Genomic DNA, 19609 nt, shown 5'->3' on the forward strand with positions numbered 1-19609 from the left:
AAAACAGCTTTTCTTGTTCTTGAATATGGGGATGAGAGCCGGCGAGCAGGGCCAAACACCTAGTCACTGCTGTAGATTAATACCTTTTTCCTTATACATATTGTGAAAGCAACGCAGACTAGATGTTTAACTACACAGTCCATCAGCTGGGGCTGGGACTGGCACAAAGGAAGCAAACCAGCCACTTCAGTGAATGTGCATAAGGCCTTAACACTCTCCTATTTGTAAGTCAGCTGAACACTCTAAATCCATTTCTGTGCCATGTGAATGGCCATCTGGGGACTTGGTGGCGAGCAAGCCATGCAGTGGTTGAGGAGGCTAAAGGGAATGCAGGCATCAGGGGAATGCTTTCGTAGGAAGCACTTGCTGTGGAAAATTCAGGCAGAGTTCATGAGCTCCACTAGTCAACCACCTCCTCTTGAAAAGCCAGCCTGATAATATACAATTTCATCAGCTGCAGCCCTCTTCTTGGGGTGGAGTTTTCAAAAACACTTAATGCAATGGGTGTTGTGCTCCTAAGTAACTTTCAGTGAGATTTATGTTCACCAGTTACTTAGGCAATATTGAAAATCCCACCCAGGCATGACTCTCAGGAGCCTGCAATCCTGCTCCTGGCTGTCTACAAATTCCTGAGGGGGTTGCTTAGTGACAACTTATGGCAGCAGGCTGGGGGAGGGAGGGGGAAGTTCTGTATCAGGCTAAGGAGGAAAGGGAGATTCATGACCATTTATGTGACCTTGGGGGGTGGTTGCCACTGTTCTGAAGCTCCCCACATAATTTATGCCATGCTGCATAGCAAAAGGGGCTGTGACCATGCATGAGCAGCAGAAAGAATAGATAGGAAAGGTTCTTCCAAATCCTTCCCCAAACCAAAATTTTCAACCTTAGGAAATATTCTAATGGCAGGGAAAAGATCCATGAAGAATAAAATATTTGTGGCCTCAGACTTTAACAAACTAATTGTCCAATTTTCAACTATAATGATCCTGAAAAACAACTCATTTTTAATACAGGCTATTCCCACCACCTTCTCAATAGTCACATGGAACCGTACTGCATGTTTGACCCTTTACTACGGTGCTGCTAGAGCTCTTAAAGGGCTGGGCCAGTAATATCAGAACATGGTCTTCACTGTAGACGATGTGAGGGAGATTCCCAACCTGAGTCATTCATTTTAGGTGACAGATCTGAGGAACTGTCCCAGATTGAGGTGTCAGTAAAGGAAGTATGGGAAAACATTGATAAATTAAACAGCAATAAGTCACTAGCACCAGATGGTATTCACCCAAGAGTTCTGAAGGAACTCAAATATGAAATTGCAGAACTAAATGTGGTATGTAACCTGTCGCTTAAATCAGCATCTATATCAAATGACTGGAGGAAAGCTAATGTAAAGCTGATTTTTAAAATGGGCTCCAGAAGCGCTCATGGCAATTACAGGCTGGTAAGCCTAACTTCAGTACCAGGCAAGCTGGTTGAAACTATAGTAAAGAACAGAATTATCAGACACATAGATGAACACAATATGTTGGGGAAGAGTCAACGCAGCTTTCGTAAAGAGAAATCGTTCCTCACCAATCTATTAGAATTCTTTGAGGGGAGTCAACAAGCTTGTGGACAAGGGTGGTTGATATAAAGAAAAGGAGTACCTGTGGCACCTTAGAGACTAACAAATTTATTAGAGCATAAGCTTTCGTGAGCTACAGCTCACTTCATCAATGCATCCGATGAAGTGAGCTGTAGCTCACAAAAGCTTATGCTCTAATAAATTTGTTAGTCTCTAAGGTGCCACGGGTACTCCTTTTCTTTTTGCAAATACAGACTAACACGGCTGCTACTCTGAAACCTGGTTGATATAGCGCACTTGGACTTTCAGAAAACCTTTGACAAAGTCCCACACCAAAGGCTTGTAAGCAAAATAAGCAGTCATGGGATAAGAGGGAAGGTCCTCTCATGGATCAGTAACTGGTTAAAAGATGGGAAACAAAGGCTAGGAATAAGATTATAAGATGGAAAATATAATGCCCCTATATAAAGCCATGGTATGCCCACACCTTGAATATTGCATGCAGTTCTGGTCGCCCATCTCAAGAAAGGTATATTAGAATTGGAAAAGAATGGTCATGAAAATGATTAATAGTATGGAACAACTTCCATGAGGAGAGAGTAAAAAACTAGGACTGTTCATCTTAGAAAAGAGATGACTCAGGGTGGATATGATAGAGGTCTATAAAATCATGAATCTTGTGGAGAAACTGAACAGGGAAGTGCTATTTATACCTTCACACAACACAAGAACCAATGAAATTAATAGGCAGCAGGTTTTAAATTAACATAAGGAAGTACTTCCCACAATGCACAGTCAACCTGTGGAACTCCTTGCTTGGGGTGTTGTGCAAGCCAAAAGCATAACTTGGTTTAAAAAAAAGAGTTAGATAGGTTCATGGAGGGTAAGTCTGTGATGGGTTGGATCACAGAAACCACCTTGGGATTGCCAACTGATGTGCAGAGACTACCTCTGAGCCCGTTTTCTCTGGCAGCTTGGGACTCCAGTGCCCTGCCTGGTTGTGTCAGACACGCTCGCCTGCTACAAACACAGACCCAGGTCTGAACAACGTCCCCCAAAAGCTGCAGGCTTAACAGATTGAAGGACATGATCATTCCCTTCTATTCAACATTGGTGAGGTCTCATCTGGAGAACTGTGTCCAGTTTTGGGAAGGACATGGAAAAATTGGAAAGCGTCCAGTGGAGGGCAACAAAAATGATTGGGGGACTGGAACGCATGACTTATGAGGAGAGGCTGAGGGAACTGGGATTGTTTAGTCTGCAGAAGAGAAGAATGAGAGGAGATTTGATAGCTGCTTTCAGCTACCTGAAAGGGGGTTCCAAAGAGGATGGATCTAGACTGTTCTCAGTGGTAGCAGATGACAGAACAAGGAATAATGGTCTCAAGTTGTAGTGGGGGAGGTTTAGGTTGGATATTAGGAAAAACTTTTTTACTAGGAGGGTGGTGAAGCACTGGAATGCGTTACCTAGGGAGGTGGTGGAATCTCCTTCCATTGAGGTTTTTAAGGTCAGGCTTGACAAAGCCCAGGCTGGGATGATTTAGTTGGGGATTGGTCCTGGTTTGAGAAGGGGAATGAACTAGATGCCCTCCTGAGGTCCCTTTTGTTAGGTGAGAAAAGTTAAACATGAAGCAGTTAGGCCAACTGAACCAAAGTCAGGCCAAGAAAGGCTGCTGGGAAAGTCCCTGAAAGTAGAATGAAGGAATACTTGTTTGTTACAGGTTTCAGAGTAGCAGCCGTGTTAGTCTGTATTCGCAAAAAGAAAAGGAGTACCCGTGGCACCTTAGAGACTAACAAATTTATTAGAGCATAAGCTTTCGTGAGCTACAGCTCACTTCATCGGATTCTGCTTTTTCCACCAAATGCATCCGATGAAGTGAGCTGTAGCTCACGAAAGCTTATGCTCTAATAAATTTGTTAGTCTCTAAGGTGCCACGGGTACTCCTTTTCTTTTTGTTTGTTACAGAGAATGAGAAAAAAGGCGAGCCCTGCATTCCTGTACCAGATGTACTGGGAACAGTCCTTGAGATACGGGGGCACTGTTTTCCACTCCCTGTTTTTGTGTTATGTCTGTTCTTAACTCCTTGTCTCCTGGTTGACACCCATACTGATAAGAAAGTTAGTGAAGCATTACGATTTGCTAAAAGTTATCTACAATAAGGGGGTAAAAGTGCATGCATAATAGAAAAAGAGGATTTTTAACTAACATAGGGGAGGGGTGGGCTGCTTTATGAATAAATTTGTGACGCGACAGGACTGTCTATAAAAACCTATTTAGTTTTACATAGAGGCTGCTGGTTCTCTTTGGAGACGGACTGCTCTCTATTGTTGTGGGCACCCTTCAATAAAGAGCTTTGTGTTTGGACCTTGCTGGTGTAGCCTGTCTCTCTCCGGTCAGACAATGAACTATGCCATCTGGGGTTTGAGTCCTCGATACTTCCAACCCTGATATTCTATGATTCTATGAAAACAACTTAAGAAGTGCTCCTGTCTCCAGCACTCAGATGCCCAGCTCCCAGTGGGGTCCAAACCCCAAATAAATCTGTTTTACCCTGTATAAAGCTTATATAGGACAAACTCATAAATTGTTTGTGCTCTATAACACTGATAGAGAGATATGCACAGCTGTTTGGCCCCCTAGGTATTAATACATACCCTGGGTTAATTAATAAGTAAAAGGTGATTTTATTAACTGCAAAAAGTAGGATTTAAGTGGTTCAACAGACAGAACAAAGTGAAATACCAAGCAAAATAAAACATGCAAGTCTAAGCCTAATGCAGTAAGAAAGTGATTACAGATGAAATCTCACCCTCAGAGATGTTCCAGTAAGCTTCTTTTACAAACTAGCCTCCTTCTAGTCTGGGTCCAGCAATCACTCACACCCCTGTGGTTACTGTCCTTTGTTTCAGTTTCTTTCAGGTATCCTTTTTGGGTGGAGAGGCTATCTCTTGAGCCAGCTGAAGACAAAATGGAGGGGTTTTGCAGGACTTTATATAGTTCTTCTCTTGTGGGTTGACACCCCTCCCTCCCCCTGTTTAGAATCTCAGCTACAAGATGGAGTTTTGGAGTCACATGGGCAAGTCATATGTCTATGCATGACTCAGAACTTTACAGATGGCAGCCATTTTTCACATGCTACCTTGAACGTCCTCAGGTAGACTTATGTGGATTGGAGTCTTCCAAGGTCCATTGTCTGTGAAGTGTTTCTTGATTAGGCACTTAACTTAAATTGGAATGGGAGTGTGGCGTACTCGTGGAGATGTTCCTATTTAAATACATTGAAGACTGACTGAAAAGCTGTGCGTCTGTGCAGATAGAATAAAATGACTATTATTTGTTTATGATCCAAGAATATATTATTTGAACATTCGTAGTAATATTAATTTATATCAGAAACAATATAATGAATATAATAAAAGTTGGCAGACATTTTTTAGGGGGCTTAGACACCGCAGCAGGTTGTAGGGTGGGAGCGGATTTTTCCTCCACCAGCTCTGCTGATCAGTGCAGATGCTGTCAAATTTCACGGAGCAACAACACCAACAATAATAATTAATCCTCCTCTCCTCAAACCTGCGCTAAACTGTCTTCCAGCAGCAAGGGGCTACTTGGTCTTTTTTTTTTTTTTGGAGTGGCGTGGAGGGGTGAGGAAAGGAGAGGGGGTGGCAGCCAAGCCCAAGAAATTGCCAGAGATTAATGAGTCTTCTCCTTATTAGTGTGTCCATGGGCTTTATCTGCTCGGGACTGGGCAGGGGGCAGCATGAATGGATGGCACAACATGCAGGAAACACACACACTGCAGCTCGGGCAGCGCCTCTCCCTCTCCGCGGTGTAAGGGTGAGGGGAGGGGGAGCGACCCGGCCAATGGCAGCAGCCGTGGCAGAGTCGCTGGCAGCTGCAGTCGAACCAGCACGAGCCGGGGCAGCGCGCGTGGAGCGGAGCCGGCGCAAGCAGAACGCGCTGCCTCGGGTCCCAGGTGCCGTGGACCATCAGCCAATGGTGCTGGTCCACGGAGCACCACTTTGAGTAGCACTGGCATATAACATATTCCAGTTATATACATTCATAAGCATATTTCCATAAAGCATTATGGGGTACAAGGTCCATCAATGGCTATAAGCCAAGATGGTCAGCGATTCAACACCATATTCCTAAACCTCCATTTGCCAGAAGCTGGGACTGGACAATGAGATGGATCACTTGATAACTGCCCAGTTCTTTTTAATCCGTCTGAAGTGTCTGGCATCAGTCACTGTCAGAATGGCTAGATGGACCAATGGTCTGACCCAGTTTGGCCATTTGTATGTTACATTCTTAGATGTGCCCCATGCCTAGTAATTAAACTGGGAAGAAAATAATCGAGGAACTTCTGTAATGCAAACCTAAATTATGCAGAATGGTATAGAGTGGATACATATTGTAAAGCAGGGCACAACACAATGGCTCTTACTACAGACTCTGATTAACTGTTTTCTTTATAGAACATTATTTCAACCTTCTCACATATTACCATGTCCCAGGAAAACTGTAAAATTGATTTTGAAATTACAAAATGTTGATACTTAGCTTTTACAGGGCAAAAAAAGCCATGCCAGAAATCAGCACCTGCTGACTTTTAGTACTGGATTTGTAGCTTTTAGAGCAGCAGCACCTCATGCCCACTGCCCAAACCATATGGCCATTTGGATGCACATCTTTCTGTGTCATTAAAAATCAATGTTACATTCAAAGTCTCAAGCCAGAAAGTGATTGTGTTAGTGACAATGCTGAAATGACAATTCTAGCTAGTTTGACCTGTCTCATTCCTATATGTGCCTTCACGTTCCCAGTGGACTAGAGGTTTATGCTTGTGTCTAATATAAAACTCTCTCTTTTCTAGCCTTGTTATGAGACAGTGAAAATATGGCTCCAGGAAAACCTGCTCGCAGTGGGGATCTTTGCCCTGTGCACAGCTTTGGTTCAGGTGGGCTCTTATTTCAGTTTCTTTGCAGTTGGATTACAAATTATGGAAACAAACTGCTTTCTGTGTTATTTCTTCCCAGCCTATTTTTAACAATTTCCAAAATAGTCTATTAAATCTTCCTTGGATTTTTACTGTAACCAAAATATCAGAGAGAAACTGCAATAATAAAAATTATATACAGTATATGTTACTATTAATATCTACACAGTTTCCTTTTTTTAATGCCCTAAATGATTAGGATATGATTTATTTATTTACTTTTTGTCACTCAACATGGCCAGCAAAACCAGACAAGTCGGTTTCATCTTCCGGTTCTCTTGCCTTAGCGTAAACTGGGTTTAGCTTGCAAAACAAGCAGGGGAATGTTTATATTAAATTTTAACAAAGCACTTAAACAGAAGCCTCAATCTTGCATACGCAATGATATACTTGATTTTCTTTATGTTAGTATTCCCATTAACTTCAAAAGCATTTGCACATGAATAAAGTCAGGCAGGTATTTTATTTCTTTACAGGTACAGGACCTATATTTGTATTTCAAGCATGGCTCTGACCAGAAACATGGCTAAAAATTAAAAGCGTGCTGATGCCTTATGTATAGGTATGCCTATGCTGCAATCAGCGGTATGACTGCAACACGTGTAGACATATCCAGTCTGGCTTTAATCCAACTAACAGGAGCACCAATAGCAGCACGGGCTTCAGTTTTATTGAAAATGTTTTATGCCAGTGTGGATAGTTACTTTGGCTGGCTGCTGTGGCTTCACTGCTTTTGGTAATCACGCTAGCTAGATTAAAGCTAGACTGGGTGCGTCTCTGTATGCTGCAGTCATACGTCTGACTGCAGCATAAACATACCCTTATTTTCTAGCAGTGACTTTCATATCTCATTCATACTTAGCATACAAGTTGGAAGTATGATTACTCTACACTAACTGTTCAGTAACTCTCAATTAAGAAGTGGTTTTATGCTTTGCATGCCTCCAGCAATAGAGAGTCTGGAATCAGAACTGGCTCATGGTGTTGCTGCTGATGCATTAGGCAGAACTGCATACCCCTGACTCTTCCATTGTCTTTTACTGGCCCCTCATTGGTAAAGCACATATTTGAGTTGGGAACTATAATAATGAGAAACTTACTTTCTTCTCAAACAGAGGTGAGTGAAGGTGCTTAGGGAATAGATATGAGCAGTGAAATAGTGTAGCAAACAGAGCTTGAGCCTCCCTATTTGGTCTATAACCACACTTTAGAGGGTGGCTGTTGGGTACACATGCCGCATTTAGGGAGTCTTTAAAAGATGTATTAGTTACACTGTTCATAAGATCATATCATCCATCCCCAATAGACAGTGTTTATATGTAGAGCATTTAAAATCATATTGTATACATCTGACCAATTGTAATGACTTGTTTCCATTAGGAAAACAATTTTTGAAATGTTTACTGGAGGTAAAATTGTAGTGAAAATTATGAAAAGCATAGAAAATTCTTCAAACTTCAAAAGCTTTTGCCAGGGGTCTTCCCCCTGCCCCCACCTGTTTGAACCTAATTATTGATTAAAGATCCAAAAATCATAATGAGATTCTCTCCATTGAGTTCTGTGGGATTTGGATCAGGCCTTAATTGCTTGATGGCTTTTTTTGGCTAGCACTTTTGAAGTACAAGGAAGTGCACTTGTGAAAAGAAGTCATACACAAGTAATCCCTTTAAAAAAAAAACCAACCATATACCTAGTATTGTAGGAGAATCTTCTCAGTTGGTGCATGCTATGGGCCTCAATAAACAAATGTGCAAAATTAACCCACCCTATTGGAGACTGCCACATGCAGACATCTTCTGACACGCTCATCTGCTTTGAGTCAGGAAAAGATCAGTTTTCTAATGAATAAAGCAGCTGCTTTAATAGCCAAAAGAATTCCATTCCGTGGTATAAAAATCCAGAGCAAAGTCTGGAAGTTAGAGATCAAAAGCCATTTATTTAAACTAAAAATGTCTCTGTCTGTGCGCAGATAAAACTACCAATATCATTGCTCAAAGTCTCTTTAAAAAATAGTCTTTGTAGGGAATTGCCATTTAACCAATTAATTTTAAAATGGCCAAACTAATCATTTCAAAGAATATATATATAAAGAACTGCTACATGATAAACATTTAACCCTGAGGAAGTGATTACAACTAAGCTTTGGCAGAAATAGCAGCAGCTACACTTAGTTCTTTTATCTAAGTATTTTACAAATGAGGGTAAGTATCATGATTGCCATTTTCCATATCGGAAAACTTAGGAAAAGAGATGAGCCCCCAAATCCTCAGAGGTATTTAGGCACCTAATTCCCCTTGAGGATACACACCGTAGGTCAGTGGCAGAACTGGGAATAGAAACTATTTCTCCTATCTCTCAGTGTAGGACCACAGCCTCTTGATTAATCTCAAAGCTTTGCTCAGGCCTATTGAGAGCAGGTGCATTGTTGATGGAGCCTGCTTATTTTTTGGCAGAGATGGACTCTAATGATTGTCAGCACTCTTCGCTCCAGGGATGTGTTCATGAAATCACATAGCTTTGGAAAAAACATTTTCTCCCATAGTGATGGATACCGTGACAAATACAGACCCACGGCCATCTGGGTGGGTCACTACTGTAAAGTAAAATATCTTTCAGCAACTGATTCCTCATTATTTCCCAGCAAATAAGGGCTGCTTTTATACCTGGCACCAGACCTGAGAGCAGGGCCATTGTCTGCAATCATGGGTGCCAGGAGAAGGACATGGACAGAGCAAGAGTGGTGTAGAGGGGCAAAGCAGAGCAGGCTCCTGTGATCGCATAAAAACTATATCATAAGACATATGCATATAGGGACAAAGTCATGTTGCACGAGTAACCTTAATTCTGGCATTTCCTAACTTTTGAGTGTTTGACTTTGCAACTTCAATAAGGTGGATCTAACCTTTTTTTGTAATACTGATGTCTGTCAATTTAATTTTTGTTTTGTTTCTTTAGATTCTTGGATTGACCTTTGCAATGACCATGTATTGCCAGGTAGTCAAGGCAGACACCTACTGCGCGTAGAAACCATCTCAAGCCTCTTTGCTTCTCAAAAGGACATAGGAGAAAGCTCCTTCATGTTCATTCATCTGATCTTTTTTCTATGTAAGATAAACTGTGTATTATCCTATAGCTCTGAAGGTTTTGTAAATTACCCTAGTTTATTGAGGGAGGAAAAAAAGGATGGGGAAGCTCAGTACTCAGATTGGCATAGGCAGGAGGAGGAAGCATTGTCTTTAAAAAAAAAGAATGCTCCAACATAACAGACGAAAACAGTTCCCTTTGCATGGACTGTGGCAAGACTGAAGATGCTGCTTAAGAGGAGCTGGTCTGCAAACCCATGCTAGCATAGTCTGCAGACACTGAAAAGAGCTCCAGGAATACAGAAAGGTTTCCTTCCAGAATATGTCATGGGCTGGTGTGTTTAGGGGGGTAGGGGAAGAGTGGAAAGTTAAATATCCTTCAGTATTGAAAAAAGAAGGCATGGAATAGCTAAATTGATGGATCTGTCATTTTACTACAATTTGTCTTTGTATGCAGCTAGTGTCACAACAAGCCTCCAAACTGTCTTAAGAAGGTTTTTGCAACCAGGAGCAGGTCAACTTCAGAAGTGTTTTTAGTCTCATGTGTTCTGAAGTCAAGAGCTAATCAGGATCTGAGTAATGAGATCTGTCTGGTAAGGGAAAAAAGTCTAAGTGGACGTTGTGTCACTTATTAATTTGCAGTGGTATAGAACCGATAAGGGTGTGCGTGTATAATATATTCATAGACACTTATCATTCTGAAGAGAGGTGAAATAACCCTGCATCTCCCCTCAGAAGATGGAAGCTTTCTACCCCATTTCACATTCCAAGTGAACAAATACTCAAAGGGAAATAATGAAGTATTATTTCTTGTAGGAGACACTGTCACTATTACCTCTGGGGAAACAAGTAATTACTTTCAGCTGTATCTTCATTTCTATAAACAACTTGTGAGTAGGCTTTCTCTGTCACTCTCCTATGGTTTTATTTTTTCCATTCCTGTTTCAAGTCAGTCTACCAGCAACTAGCACTCATTTCTACACTTAAAGAGCTGTCAGCTGTTTCTTCAATGAATGTCATTAATTTACCCTGGGACAGTATCATCTGAGATAGTATACGGTTTGCCTTGTCAAAGAAACATGTATTACACAGTGCTTAGCTTAAGACTTGAGATGTTTTCCTGCTAAACTACTTATTTATATTATCCATGGAAAATTGTTCCCAGTGGGAACTGGAGTCAACTTTCAAGCTTTTTTCTCCCTCCTTATACAGGCTTGCTCAGTAGCAACACCTGTCCCTGCTGGAATTTGCAAAACAAGCATCAGTCACAACTCCTCTCTGCAGGAAAACAAATTTCTGTGTATGTGTTCCCCCACTGTCATAATTGAAGAGAATGTGTGAATTGTGCTTTGAGGGAATTTTCATTGAATTGCAAGAAAACCTTTCATCCAGCAAACTTCTAACCTGAGGGTAGGCCTAATACAGCCTATGGTGTTGTGCAATGTAGACATACAGCTTTGAGTGATTCTGTCTGCTGGATCATGCTCCATCTCGATCCTGGTAGCCAGGGGCAGTATCCATTAGAGAAAGGTTGCTATACTCCATGGTATTTTATAGATGTTCTGTACCACCCTTACCCTTCTGCCATTACATAACAAGTGAGAAAATTGTGATTTAAATGAACCCTCTATTTAACTCTGTCAAATCCTGAGGTGGTGATATAAGTTAACAGGCTTGGCAAAGTTTTCAGAGAGCTGCAGCATCATGAACAGGGTTGCTGTGGTTGGAAGGAGGGGGCCTACCGAGAAGAACCATCCTTCAGGCAAGAGCTATGGTATCTGCCCAAAGCAACACCATGCGGCTCTGCAGCAACCCTGAGTAGTGGTAATCGTGGTTGCTCGCCTTCTCCTCCTCTGACTTCCAAAGCCACGTGTATGGAGTTTGGATATTTAGTAGCTTGGAATCAACATGCCTAAAACAAGATGGGTGAAGTAATCTCTTTTATTGGCCCAATAAAAGATTTACTTCACCCACCTTGTTTCTCTAAAGAACACGTATTCATCCTTTAGTTACTACAGCTGGAGCAGAGTATCCAGACTCTTAATGGCTTAGTGCAGATTCTTGCTATAGTGTGGTTCACACACAAGAAATAGGCTTCCTTACCACCTTTCTAGTGGGCACTGACATCTATCAATCAACATTAATGGGCATTTCACAAATGCAGAAAACAAGATGATGAGGCCTTTAAGTCAAGCACCAATAAAGAGGTCCAGGGTATGTGTCACAAATCAGGTGTTTGTGTGAAGTTACCTGGCATGATGCAGAAATTCTTCCACATGTGAGCAGGACTGAGACAAATTCTGTTCTTAAAGCACAGTTTTTGTTTGGTGTGTTCCTCTATTCCTGCCGCACCCTCCCACATCTAGTCCAAAGTTGAATTGTACAATTAGCATAAGTTCTTGCCCTGGCTCGTTAGAACAGCTCTACTCACAGGCATTCCTCCTGAGAGCTCTAGGTTCTATCTCTAAGGAGCAGAATAATGGAGTGAGGAATGCATTAACAAGTCATCAATTTCAGCTGAGCCACTGGGACTGTTGCCTGCATGATAATTTTTAATGACAGACGAGTCTATTTGTAGCAATCCCACTTACCGTTTTTAAAACAATGCACCATCCTCTGGCAGAGCTGGATTGGAGGTTCCCTCAAAGGCTCTACAAAATGGTCTCAAGGGTAGGGAGTACAACTCATTCCTCATGTGAATCCCCTAGTTCACATGCAGAGCCCAGTGGAGACTGCAAGATTTTGGCCAAGTCCATTGAAGGAAGGCAGGGAGAAAAGGTGGAATGATCTAGCCTTCAGTCATTTTTTCTGATTGTGCTAAATCATTTGCTACAGTTTGTGCTGCTTTACAATTATGTAAATTGCCTCTCTGGTTTTTAGCCTCCTAGGAGATAAAGCGTGAGCATCTCTTTGTAATTGGGGGCGTGTAAAGCCAGAAAGGCATTAACAGCAATGCAACAAGACTTTGATATTTGTCTAAGCTGGGTCTCCAGCATGGTGCCAGTGCAGATATTGGTGAACTGGAATCTGCATTCGATGCTATTGACTATTTTCACATAAGCTTACAGACACTACCAAAAGAATCTGACTTCAAACCACTGCCCCATATTACAATCCACTTAAGCACTTCAGATTTTTTTAAAATGAGATATTCTGAGTAAGAGAACTGGTTGGGTAGTGTATCTGTAACAACCACCACACCTTGTAAAAGACATTTCCTTAGTAGACATTTAACTTTAGACTGGTTCATTACAATCATCATATAGTACACCAGGCACATGTTAAAAGGCTCTATGTCTTCGGAGCAGCACAGAAGTCATTCCAATTCCTCTCCTAAATCAATGATTTTATGGGTGGGAGGGGGGAGGGAGTAATAAAAAGGAGGACTTTTAAAATGTAAAACAGGACCAAAGCCAGGGAATCCAGAGTTAAGGTTTAGTCTATGTCCCCAGTTAAAAGAGTCAGGCCCTTTTTGATTGATTTTCACTGTACGAAGCCCAACTTTGATCCTATTAAAGTTAGTGGGACCAGGATTTGGCTTTAAGTTTCTGGCTGCCATACTTTTTTAGCTTTGCTATCCCGTATCATAATTATTAAATATATTGATAATACGGTTTTATTTTCCTGTAGCTGTCCAGAGCAGCCATCTTTTATTGCCTATTCAATAGGATTACTTAATTCTAATCCTGTAGCACAGACTCAATAAAATTCACCTCAGTTTCTGCTCTATATCTACCTGGCAAAAAACCCTGGACATGGTATTTCTTGATTCTCTTTGGACCTAGAAATAATGGATAGTAGTTAACTGCACAGATGTTGTACAAAAACATTAATCTGGGATCAGTAAATGTGGTTGCTACATAAAATGCCTCTCAAAAACAAATTAAAGTTCATGCAATTGAATATCTCAGGGGTTGTGACCCCCCCCAACCTTCCAACATTTGAGAGTGGTCCCAGCTTGATGGGAGGGAGCTACCAGCATGAGGCATTCCCGATTATAGAACAGCTGTTCTATAAACATGGCATGAGAGAAAGTGGTATCGCTAAGCTTAAACAAGTACTTTCGTTCACAACAGTATTAATGAATTTTATACACTGTACATTAGATTGTTCACAGTAATGATATTGCCATGGAAAATTCTATATGGAGTTACATTGTGAGTTCAGTTTGAATCTCATCTGTACAATATCCCATTGGATAGTTATTTGTTACTTAGATTTTGTCGTTGCAACAGAAGGAATGATACAGTTTTGTGCACCATATAGAGGACAACAACATTTAAAATATACATTTTTTAAAAGTTATTAAAGTTTACAGCTGAATGTCTTGATTTCTTTATAATGTACATACATATGCTGTAATATATACAGTGGATGTTTACAGACATATGTACACATGCACTAGAAACTGCATCGTATGCTTCCATTTTCTCATCTTCCAGAGCCTGCCTTTAATTTTTTATCTATTTTATCCTATCTATTTTTTATTGCCAATTCCTCCAGGAAAGTGAATGCCCATTTCTTTGTTTAGGAGCAGATTATTTTATAGATTTCACAAACCAGTATCCCTTTAAAAAGATAATGGGTTCATGTCAGTGTACTTGTTTATAGCCGCACTAATCATGGATACACAAATAGTTTTATTCTGCTTGATTTTTAAATTTAGTTGAACATGATTGTGAATCAATTTTGAAACACAAGGGCTTTTTTTTTTTGGAGACAGAAGGAGGCTGTCAATAAAGATAATGTTTGGCTATGTGTTAAAATGAAAAATAGGTATTGCCATGGCAAATCAAAAGAGAGGTCCATCTAGTTGGGTATCCTGCCTGAACCCATGTCTGCACTATGAATGCTTTACCAATATAGGAATATTGGTATACTATACTGATAAAGCACTCCTAGCAAGGACAACAATGCTTTTAATTTTTATTCCAACCCCGCCCCCCGCAAAACAAGCTATACCGGTAAAAGCGCTTTTGCCAGCACAGCCATGTCAATCATATATCACACCTCTTCACCCTCAATCCCCGACTGACACAACTGTGCTGGCAGAAATCTGCATTGTAGACATTGCCAGGGAGTGGACACAGCAAACTGTTTCAGAGAAAGGTGCAAGAAACCTCATAATGGAGAAACTTGTCCTCATGGGACATTTCTAAGTAGAGCACAGGATCTGGTCCAAGAGGTGAATATAGCTGGACCACTTGGTAATAGTGACCATGATATAATTAAATTTAACGTTCCTGTGGTGGGGAAACAGCAGCCCAACACTGTAGCATTTAATTTCAGAAAGGCAACTACACAAAACTGAGGAAGTTAGTTGAACAGAAATTACAGTGCCAAAACTGAAATCTCTGCAAGCTGCATGGAAGCTTTTAAAAGACACCATAATAGAGGTCAACTTAACTGTAAACCCCAAATGAAAAAACACAGAACCAAAAAAAAAAAAAATGCCACTATGGCAAAACAACGAAGTCAAAGAAGCAGTGAGAGACAAAAAGGCATTCTTTAAAAAGTGGAAGTTAAATCCTATTGAGGAAAATAGAAAGGAGCATAAACTCTGGCAAATGACGTGTAAAAATATAATTAGGAAGGCCAAAAAAGAATTTGAAGAACAGCTAGCCAAAGACTCAATAAGTAATAGCAACTTTTTTTTTTTTTTTTTAAGTACATCAGAACAGGAAGCCCGCTAAACAACCAGTGGGGCCAGTGGACGATGGAGCACTCAAGGATGATTCGGCCATTGTGGAGAAACTAAATGAATTATTTGCATCGGTCTTCACGGCTGTGAGGGAGATTCCCAAATCTGAGCCATTCTTTTTCAGTGACAAATCTGAGGAACTGTCCCAGATTGAGGTGTCATTAGGGGAGGTTTTGGAACAAATTGATAAACTAAACAATAAGAAGTCACTAGGACCAGATGGTATTCACCCAAGAGTTCTGAAGGAACGCAAATGTAAAATTGTAGAACTACGAACTGTAGTTTGTAACCTGTAATTTAAATCAGCTTCTGTACCAGATGACAGGAGGATAGCTAATGACACGCCAATTTTTAAAAAGGGCGCCAGAGGTGATCCCAGCTATTACAGGTCAGTAAGCCTGACTTCAGTACCAGGCAAACTGGTTGAAACTATAGTAAACAACAAAATTGTCATACACGTAGATGAACATAATTTGTTGGGGAAGAGTCAACACGGTTTTTGTAAAGGGAAATCATGCATCACCAATCTACTAGAATTCTTTGGGGGGCTCAACAAGCATGAGGACAAGGGGGATCCCGTGGAGATAGTGTACTTAGATTTTTAGAAAGTCTTTCACCAGGTCCCTCACCAAAGGCTCTTAAAGCAAAGTTAGCTGTCATGGATTGGTAACTGGTTAAAAGATAGGAAAGAATGGGTATAAAATGGTCAGTTTTCAGAATGGAGAGAGGTAAATAGTAGTGTCCCCCAGGGGTCTGTACTGGGCCCAGTACTGGACCCAGTCCTATTCAACATACTCAAATGATCTGGAAAAAGGGATAAACAGTCAGGTGGCAAAATTTGCAGATGATATAAAACTACTCAAGATAGTTAAGTCCCGAGCAGATTGCAAAGAGCTACAAAAGGATCTCACAAAACTGGGTGACAAAATGCAGATGAAATTCAATGTTGATAAATGCAAAGTAATGCACATTGGAAAACATAATCCCAACTATACATATAAAATGATGGGGTCTAAATTAGCTGTTACAACTCAAGAAAAAGATCTTGAAGTCAGTGTGGATAGTTCTCTGAACATCCACTCAATGTGCAGCAGCAGTCAAACAGAATGTTGGGAATCATTAAGAAGACAGAAAATACCATATTGCCTCTATATAAATCCATGGTACACCAACATCTTGAATACTGTGGGCAGATGTGGTCACCCCATCTCAAAAAAGATATATTGGAATTGGAAAAGGTTCAGGAAAGGGCAACAAAAATGTTTAGGGGTATGGAACAGCTTCCATATGAGGAGAGATTAATAAAACTGGGATGGCTATGGGGGGGAATATGATCGAGGGCTATAAAATCATGAGTGGTATGGAAAAAGTAAATATGGAAGTGTTATTTACTCTTTCTCATAACACAAGAATGGGGGGGGTCACGCAATAAAATTAATAGGCAGCAGGTTTAAAACAAACAGAAGGAAGTATTTTTTCCACACAATGCACAGGGTTCAAAAAGGAACTAGATACGTTCATGGAGGATAGGCCCATCAATGACTATTGGCCAGGATGGGCAGGGATGGTGTCCCTAGCCTCTGTTTTCCAGGAGCTGGGAATGGGCGATTGGATGGATCACTTGATGATTACCTGTTCTGTTCATTCCCTCTGCGGCACCTGACATTGAACACTGTCAGAGGACAGGATATTGGGCTAGATGGACCTTTGGTCTGACCCAGTATGGCCATTCTTATGTTTTTAAGCTTGTAATGGAGAAGCCTGTCCTCATGGGATGTTTCTTCCATCATTCAGTAGCTAGTTTGTGACCTGAAGTGTGAACGTTTACATCCCTTAAATTTTTCTTCATCCTATCTGACATACCACTTGACAATCTCATTAGCCATGTCAACTTCTAATTCTGTTCAAAATCTTATGAAGCTTTTAACTTCAATGATATCTTGTGGCCATGAGTTTCACAGATCAAGTATGCAACATATTAAAATACCTCCTCATGTGGATTTTAAACTTGTGACCTTCCCATTTTACTGACTGTCCCCTTAGTTCTATTCTTTAGAAACTTTATTGTATTGAATTCCATAGAAACTTAAAGACCCAGCATAACTCCCTCATCTCTGCAGCCTAATTTGTCTTCCCCCTAATTGTTTATACCCAGGCAATAGAGTATCCTGTTGATTTGGGGTGGTTTTTTTAACCATGTTTCAAAATGCCTGTCATGTCAAGTTTCTCTTTCCCTGCCAGACATTCTAGTTAACCAATTTTAAATTTCACATTGGCATAAAAATTTGTAAGTGGTCCTGTTATAGTCAGCTTTTAGCCCATACCATCATCAAACATCATGATACTGAAATGTTACTATTGTCTCAGCCTGCCCTCTTCTACAGTTCCCATGTAATTTCTGTCTTATCCTTTACCACCAGACATCTTTGCATTGCCAGCATCTCTACTCAAGGTCTTTGTCAAATGGATAGTGACCTCCCCCCGCCCATTTGGGTAATTCACTTAGGTTTAAGTAAGTCAACTGAATGAGATTTTACCAGGTGTCATCTTTCCTGAACACTACACTCAACTCAAGTTTATGGGTAGCTTAAAAACTTGAGATAAGCAATTAGATTCCAAAAGAGGAAAGAGGGGAAAACAAAAAACAAAAAAACCCCCTACTTAACTACCCAGTTTGGGAATCCATATTTTACAAGTGTAGAAAAGGACAGAAGAGTGCATGGTTACAGATCAAAACCTTCCATATTCTTTTGTTATTGATTTTCCAATTACTTTCTCTCAATTTACCAAGTTAGAACAAGCTAATACCTAGCATGCCATCTGAAAAATCAAGATGTGAGAAACTCTGCTTCATACCTCACCACCATTAGTAAAACCCATGGAACCCAAACCTACTTGACAATATTATTAAGGTAGAATAAATAGTTTGTACTTCTGTGGCCTGCCAGTGCTGAGAGATTATATTAGGGTAAATTTTCCAACAGGCCTCAACCTAGCCTTTAAAACTGCACCCAAAATTTTGGGACTGACAAACTGGAAGTAGATTTGGATTTCATAGATTTTACTAGTGGTGCTGACATGGAAAAATCAGGTAATTACACATTACATTGCAAATGCAATTTGAGAGATTGTTTTTAAAAAAAAAAAAAAAAACCTGGCCCATGGCTGCATGTATTTGCCATTCTTACACCATCACTTTTCTGCCTATGGCCATGCTCCTTACTCTATAAATACTTCTCCATATAACCAACACCGGTTATTCTATTCAGTAGAAAATGTTACTTTTGTCTTCATGGAAGAAGAGCTTGGTTTACACTTCCTCCAATAGTTGGCAGACTGTTAATAGGCATACATCCACCAATGCCTAAATCAATATAAGCCAATAATAACTATATAGGTAACCTTACAGCCATCAATCCCCAACACTGTATGCTCCTTTAATGTGGAAATGCTTTATCAGTTAATACGGTTTCTCCATCAACCCATGGATAAAACTGCTCTCTTTGGAAATTGTTGGTCTATAAGTGGTTATGTACAACCTCTTTTGTTAACACAGAGGTATTTAAATAGAGACTTTCCCGTATTTGTGACTAAAGGAATGAGATCCTTACTCAATATGAACCTTCCAATACGTTCTCATGGAACTGTTAGTATGTGACTTTATTCAATGACAGCCAACAAAAAATATAACTATGTATATAATTATATATAATACAAAATTAGTTTTTGTACAAGGTACAACATAAAAAAGAGAATGTTAAAATGTGTTGTTGTTTCTGTATTTATTTTACCATACTGGCAGTGATACAAGTTTTAGGTGTAAAAGGACTCATTCTGGAGATACTAATGACTACCACTGAAATAAATGGATTTCAGGAACTGGCTTGTTGAGAGTCTATTCAGGTGCACCTCATCTTGCTTTTCTAAAAATATGCTTGACTATGGTGCTTATGTACATAGCTGCTTCAACACTGCCTTCTGCCCCAATGCTGTTTACACTTGCCTTCACAACAGACAAGCATCTAGATTACAAAGGGCTAAGACATGCCAGGCACCAAGTGCCCTCAGTAGCCACTGATGTGAACATGTAAATTGCTGTATATGCACCAAGTATTATTAACTAGAAGAAATTATCAAGACTTGGTTTACCTTTCTCCAGAGGCTAACAGAGTAGGGGGTCATCTCTTCACCCGATTAGCCAGGAACCTCACCCACAGCAAGTGCATCATATACATATGCAGTTAACTTGCTATGAA

General features: G+C 40.4%; 2 protein-coding genes across 5 annotated transcripts in view; one reads left to right on the forward strand and one right to left on the reverse strand.

Annotated features, from left to right (window-relative positions):
• Positions 1-15127, forward strand: part of TSPAN4 (tetraspanin 4) — a 711838-nt gene extending 696711 nt beyond the window's left edge. For 3 of the 4 annotated variants that reach the window (XM_038405867.2, XM_038405868.2, XM_038405863.2), the window contains 2 exons: positions 6447-6530; positions 9525-9760. In XM_038405867.2, the coding sequence (XP_038261795.1) occupies positions 6447-6530; positions 9525-9593 (153 nt within the window). In that variant the 3' untranslated portion in view covers positions 9594-9760. Of the gene's footprint in view, positions 1-6446; positions 6531-9524; positions 9761-10109 lie in introns of those variants that run through there. The other variant, XR_006282439.1, reaches the window with a different exon arrangement.
• CHID1 (chitinase domain containing 1) overlaps positions 1-19609 on the reverse strand; it is a 353433-nt gene that overhangs the window by 35269 nt on the left and 298555 nt on the right. The window lies entirely within an intron of this gene.

Source organism: Dermochelys coriacea, chromosome 6, assembly GCF_009764565.3.
Source record: "Dermochelys coriacea isolate rDerCor1 chromosome 6, rDerCor1.pri.v4, whole genome shotgun sequence".
NCBI lineage: Eukaryota > Metazoa > Chordata > Testudines > Dermochelyidae > Dermochelys > Dermochelys coriacea.